Source organism: Calidris pugnax, unplaced genomic scaffold (assembly GCF_001431845.1).
Source record: "Calidris pugnax isolate Ruff unplaced genomic scaffold, ASM143184v1 scaffold189, whole genome shotgun sequence".
Taxonomy (NCBI): Eukaryota; Metazoa; Chordata; class Aves; order Charadriiformes; family Scolopacidae; genus Calidris; species Calidris pugnax.
The window spans coordinates 547,925-555,016 of NW_015091069.1; the positions used below are offsets into that span (position 1 = coordinate 547,925).

Consider the following 7,092-nt stretch of genomic DNA (forward strand, 5'->3'; position numbering starts at 1 on the left):
AAAAAACCCATCCCCCTCACACTCAGCAGCCCACGACAAACCAATAATCTTGGGCACTAGAGCATGCCCTGAAGAACCATGTCTACACGTTTCTTAAATACCTCCAGGGATGGTGACTCCACCACCTCCCTGGGCAGCCCATTCCAATGCCTGATAACCCTTTCAGTAAAGAAATGTTTCCTAATATCCAACCTGAATACTAGCAACTTCAAAGCAACTCACTACAGGTTGCAGCCTAAAACAGTGCATATCCACATGGAGTAACACAAAAAACCCCACCAAACAGAGATGTTTAGCTTCTTTCGTCATACGACCCTTGGTTCAGTACAGCTTTTCTCGATGATTAGCAAGTATTTACCCCCCTCCTCGCTCCCTTAATGAAAGGTGCTCAGCCAGATGTAAGCAGATGGAAGCATAACTTATTTAAAACTTTCCATTAAATAGACTATTTCAGATGAAACCATATTACGTAACTTTTTTCTTCAATATTTTATTTCAGAACCAAACTGCTTTTCAGTTAGACAAAATTCAGTGAAATAAAAGATTTTAAGTTCAGAATATTTTGAACTCAGGTTCAGGCTGGATATTAGGAAAAATTAGCAAGTATTTATCCCCCTCCTTGCTCCCTTAATGAAAGGTGCTCAGCCAGATGTAAGCAGATGTAAGCATCACTTATTTAAAACTTTCCATTAAATAGCCTATTTCAGATGAAACCGCATTATGTAACTTTTTTCTTCAATATTTTATTTCAGAACCAAACTGCTTTTCAGTTAGACAAAATTCAGTGAAATAAAAGATTTTAAGTTCAGAATATTTTGAACTCAGGTTCAGGCTGGATATTAGGAAAAATTTTTTCACTGAAAGGGTTCTCAGCCATTGGAATGGGCTGCCCAGGGAGGTGGTTGAGGCCCCATCCCTGGAGGTGTTCAAAAGACAGGTTGATGTAGTGCTGGGAGGTCTGGTTTAGTGATGGTGATGCTCCTTGTTTGTTGGGTCAGAGAAAGAAGACAGCAAAAGGTAAACGAATCAAGCTCAATTACCTCAGTCTTAGTTGAAAAAGCTGTTATCCAGGTCTATATACAGGTCCTTAAGAAGTCATGGTTAAAGTAACCAGTAAATTCTATGCATACATTAGTCTTCTATTTTGCAACTCTGATGTCTTTAGTGGAGATTAATATACGCACAGAGGACATGATAGCCCTTGGAGGAAGGGTCACAGAAAGAAAACAGCAAAAGGTAAAAGAATCAAGCTCAATTACCTCAGTCTTAGTTGCTAAATACTTGACTGTAGGTAAGCTGCAGATTTAAATGGAGTACTTTCTGTCAACTTCACCGCAAGGGAATTCAAAAGGCATAGATAAATTCTGTTGGACATTAGTGTAGCAGCCCCTTTTATCATTTAAGGCAGATTTGAAACATATACCAGGACAACCTTCTTATTAAAAAATAGATCAGCCTAGGTACATATCTATTAGCCAAGTATCTATCTATCACTTTTCAACAAAACCTATACCACGTATTTTAGAGTACTTAAGCACCTTCAAAACAGTCCTTTTAAAGAATGTCAGAATATTTATCTTTAATAACACACCAAATTAAACAACATCAAATGAAAATCAAAACTAGAATTATTAAGTTAGCTTGGATTCCATCACTTATCTCAAAACCAGACCAAACAGAAAAGATCACAAATTCTTGTGAAAGGAGATTCTGCATTAAGAGAGCAAGAAACTGTTTGAGTATCACCCCTACTGAATAACCAGTTCCTCTTTCTGGCATCACCTCTAAAGAAAGCATCCCCCTACTGAATAACCAGTTCCTCTTTCTGGAGCACCCAGCTCTCCCTGCATCAGATGTCACTATGATCAGACCCTGCTCAGTCATGGAAGAAGCCAGTAATTTCTCTGCAGCAGGAAAGCTGTCTTCAGCTATTAAATACGCAGTTCTATGAAATTATGCCTGCATTAACGGGCCCAATTAGTATGTTCAGCCATCAGTGTGACTAGCAATGTATCCAAATTTAATCTTCCCTCTTTAAAACCAAGTGTGATGTCACTGTCAAGTTATTGGTATTTGGCCCAGCAAGCACCTCTAGCTTTAGTCTTCTGCAAAATGCCTTTGAATAGTCACAGATGACCAACCCAGGTGTAAAACCTTCAGGTGATCTTAAAGGAGTGCCAGGGTTCTGAGAGAAACAGCACTCTCTGCATCCTTAAAAAAATACTTGATGTAAATCTAGAAGTTATAGTAAAAAAAAAAAGAAAAAAGATGCTATTTCATAGGCAAGATCCGTAGAAAAAAACAGAAAAAACTCCATACAGCAACGTTCTTTGAATTGTGGGTCAAAAGAATGTTTTGAAAATGAGAAACTGTCGAGCATTATGAAAGTGTTCACAAAGTGTTTGCAGCAGTTCAGCTCCTGTAAAGCAGGGAATGGGGGTTGTGACACCAGCTGCACCTGCCAAGAGCTGCCTGGTCAGTCGCTGCTGTCTGTTCCCAGGCTCTTCCTAGAGTACCTGTGGTCTAAAGAGAGAAGGATGAAGAAACAAAAGCAGCCAGTTTGTCTAGGAGGTCCAAAGAAGGACACTCTATTACTGAAAAGTGAAAGAACTGTTTTGTGACAGAGCTGGAGAACTTAGAGGATACCCTGCAAACCCTTCAACAACCAGAAACGTTGTGGAAGGACAAAAGGCTTCAGTCAAGTGTTGGCTCTGTAGCTACAAAATGAAATGCCCTCCTAATGAGTGAGAGAATATGAAAGATTATTGAAGGGAAAAAAACCAACAAAACCCCCACAAGACATCAGTACTGTTGCATCTGTTGTATTAATATTTGAACAGCTGGGGGAAAAAAAAAGGGCAGCAGCTTCCATTATTGTGGTGTTATGATAAAAGCACTTTTTTTTGTAAACATTCTAACAGAAAAGTTTAAAATATTCTCACCACATATAATCTTCTTTAGAATCAGATGCAAGTTCAGTATTTCCACTAAGCCTATAAAGTACTCACAAGCTACCCTCATGAAAAATTCAGGCTTATATTAAACTGATTTTTCAACATTACATGGCCTAGAGAGTAAAATCTGAGTTTAAAAAAAAAAAAAAAAAAGGAAGAAGTTTGCCTTCAGTTATGTTTTGATATTTTAACTAAGAATACTAACTCTTACCTGCAAAGCTGCTGTGGATTCTTCACTAGGCAGGGAGTCTATTAGAACATCAATATCTTTTGCAGTTCGTGCAATCAATGCCGCAAACAGTTGGGCGTACTCTTTAAAACAGAAAAGTGAGCCCACTCAGTACACTATTAGAAACAAGCACAATTTTGCACTCACAGCACAGAAAATTCTACAGACTTCAAGTATGCAGGTGTTAAAATTCTTCTATGTGAAGAAAACAATAGTATCACAATTGATGAGAACTCAACCGTATTAGAAGATGAAGGTAGTTTGATTCCAATTTTAAATTAAACAAAGTAATCGGTTATACAAAGCTCTGGGCTTTGTACAAATGAGAAAATAATTAGAACTCCATCATGGTTAGCCAGTTAAGACATTACTAATACCAGTATCAAGTGTTCTAGTCACTACATTAGAGTATTGAGAAGTAGCTAGAAATTAATGTTACTTTCAATCCTTGCTTTGAAATCTGCCACTAGACAAAAAAAAGAGCACTAGAAATTATGTAAAGATAGCAACTCAAACAGATTATTTAAGCAACGGATTATTAGTAAAAGAATCTGAGTTTTTTTTAAATTTTAAAAAAGAATTCCCATTCAGCCGCAGAAGAAGTTAAATTGCCCCTAAGAAATGGAAAAGAATTGGAGGTTTGTAATAGACAGTAATTTAGCTGCTATATCATTGAAAGATGGCATGGACTTTTAATAAGAGGCACCATGAACCAGAAACAAAATCTTTCCATATGGAATTGCATCCATTCAGTTTGAATTAAGTTCATTACTACCACTAAAATATTGAATTTTCAATTTTATAATTTAAGATCTTACTTATTTGTTTATGTTGGTTGGTTCATTAAAGATTTGTGGAAGCATGAGAGAAAACACCACCTTATGGCAAAAATCCATAGAAGAGATTGACATTCTCAAAGATACACTTAACTTCAAAAGAACCCAACATGTCCATTTAAAGCTTACCTGGGGTCACTGCGGGGTTTACCTGTAAAGAGCTTTAAGGCCTTCTTATTAGGACTTTGAATATCTGAAGACAAATAACTGATAGTTTTGGAGGTATGATTTTACTGAAGTTGCTATAGACTTTGAATATCTGAAGACACTTTGGAGGTATGATTTTACTGAAGTTGCTATACTCAGAATTTTTGGAAATGACAAATCAAAAGAGAAGTCAGTCACAATCTACTATTTTAAGACCTTAACAAAGCCTCTGACTCCTGGCAGCACAGCGACCCCCGCACCAGGGACAGCAGGAAGCATTATGAGGAAGCAAACAAGTCTTTCAACTGGCTCCTCCAACTACCTCCAGGATCAGAGAGCAAACCACCACAGAACAATGAAGAACTGGTACTCAACTGTGCATCACTGTGCTGCGAAACACTCTCCCCTGATATCCTAATAGACAAGCCTAATCTGATACAAGATACATGCAAAATTTTCTCAAAGGGGAAAAAAAAAGGGGAAAAAAAGAAAAGAAGATTGATTCAGGATTAGAACAGCATGGTTATTTAAACACTAACTGGAAATTCTTAAGTCAGAGAGAACTTTTAGTTTGCTTGTCTTAGATCAGTTTCTTTTCTTGCACAAAAAAAATAAATCAAAACAAAACAAAAGCAAAACAGCCAACAACAAAACCACAAATGCCAACAAGGAGATAAATGGACAAACACAAATAACCAAAAGCTTATGTCACGTAGAATTTTAAATTCATACATGATTTCATAAAACCAACACTAATTCTTTCTAAGACTTCTTGGACGTAACGGACAACTCACTAACAACCTCTTGCAGAGTTCCTATATAAAGCTATATGGTTTACATCTGTAGAGCTACTGTATCTATGCAAAGAAACCAGCACAAGAAAAATAAAGTAATGTAACACTTAAAATCATACAATCATATAGGTTGGAAGGGAGCTTTAAGACCATTGAGTCCAACCATTAACTTAACACTGCCAAAACCACCACTAAACCATGGCCTGAAACACCACCATCTTTTAAATACCTCCAGGGATGGTGCTTCAACCCCGTCCCTGGGCAGGCAGCCCGTTCCAATGCTTGACAACTCTGTGAAAACATTTTTCATAACATCCATCACAAATCTCCCCTGGTGCAACTTGAGGCCATCTCCTCTTGTACTCTCACGTGGGAATTGGGAGAAGAGACTGGCACCCACCTCACTACACCCTCCTTTCAAGTAGGTGGAGAGAGAGATAAGGTCTCCTCTCAGCCTCCTCTTCTCCAGGCTGAACAATCTCCAGAATCTCAATGTCTTTTTTGTGGTGATGGGCCCAAAACTGGACACAGACCTCGATGTGAGGCCTCACCAGTGCCCAGTACAGCGGGACAGTCACCTCCCGAGTCCTCCTCCCCACGCTGGTCCTGACACAGTCCAGGATGCTGGTGGCCTTCTTGGCCACCTGGGCACACTGCTGGCTCCTGTTCAGCCCACTGGCCACAAACACCTCCAGGTCCTTTTCTGCCAGGCAGCTCCAGCCACTCTGCCCCCAGCCTGTAGCGCTGCAGGGGGTTGGTGTGACCCAAGGGCAGGACCCAGCACTTGGCCTTGTTGAACCCCATCCCCTTGGCCTGGGCAGAACAGGCCTCACCGAGTTCACCGCGTCCTGCAGCTGCGTTAACCGATCCGCCATGGCGCCGCCGCCCCCGCCCCTCAGGCGCCGCGCGCAACCAGCGCAGCCAATAGGGCGCCCGGGTGCTGCGTGGGCGGGGGACGGAGGTGGTGCCGCGCGGGCCTCCTTCCGGTGGGGCGGGACGGGCCTGGCGCGCCCCCTGCAGGCCGGGAGGAGCCCCTGTCCCACCACCGGGGCCGGTGGGAGGCCGCGGCCCGCCCGCCACGGGATCGGCCACAGGCCGGCTTGGGCTAGAGACCTCCGGGCGTTTCTTCTGGGCGAGCTTCGGGGGCGCGGTGGGTGCAGCCACACAGCGGAAGCAGTGTCTGCTCACGGGAACAGGTTGCCCAGAGAAGCTGTGGGCCACAAACACCTCCAGGTCCTTTTCTGCCAGGCAGCTCCAGCCACTCTGCCCCCAGCCTGTAGCGCTGCAGGGGGTTGGTGTGACCCAAGCGCAGGACCCAGCACTTGGCCTTGTTGAACCCCATCCCCTTGGCCTGGGCCCATCCATCCAGCCTGTCCAGATCCCTCTGCAAAGCCTCTCTACCCTCCAGCAGGGCGACACTCCCACCCAGTTTAGTGTCATTTGCAAACTGGCTGAGGGTGCACTCGATCCCCTCGGCCAGATCATTGATGAAGATGTTAAAGAGAACTGGCCCCAGTACCCAGCCCTGGAGGACACCACTTGTGATGAACCACCACCATTTCTGCTACCACAATCTTTGAAGAGAGTGCAGCTGAGACCAATTTATATCTTAACTTCAATCACTCCTCCGGCTACTGGTAGAATTGTTTGTCGAGCATGAAGTAGAGTACAAATTTTGTATCACAGAGCATGCTATACCACAACACGTTCAGGTTTTGTTCGGAGATGCACAAAGAACAGCTTGCCTTCTGTCGGGTTAGCGGGCTGGTCCTTGTTGATTGCAGTCTGAATGTTGCTGAAAGAGGCTGGGGGGCCACACTGCTGCAGCACTCCGATGGCATTGCAGAATTGGTCGGCGAGCTGCAAGCGGTAAAAGGATCGTTAATTTATTTCACCACTAAAACAATTTCAATTTCATTCTACATCCCAGCGGCCCCCAGGCAGCAGGCGCCTCCCCCTCCCCCCCACACCCCCAGCAGCGTGGCGGCCAGCCGCGGGGAGAGGAACTGCGCCCCCTCACACACACACACACACACAAACACACCTCTCCCCCATTCCCCACACCGCCCCCCCATGCCCCCACAACCCCACCCCACACACACACATACCCCCCCCACACGAGCCCCCACCCA

General features: G+C 43.3%; 1 protein-coding gene across 1 annotated transcript in view; it reads right to left on the reverse strand.

Annotated features, from left to right (window-relative positions):
* The window catches only part of MED21 (mediator complex subunit 21), a gene marked incomplete at its 5' end in the record, with an annotated part of 8,216 nt that extends 1,378 nt beyond the window's left edge, over positions 1 to 6,838 (reverse strand). Inside the window, 2 exons of the mRNA XM_014956991.1 lie at positions 3,166 to 3,266; positions 6,706 to 6,838. Coding sequence (XP_014812477.1) covers positions 3,166 to 3,266; positions 6,706 to 6,838 — 234 coding nt within the window. The remainder of the gene's footprint in view (positions 1 to 3,165; positions 3,267 to 6,705) is intronic.
* Positions 6,839 to 7,092: the final 254 nt, after the last annotated feature.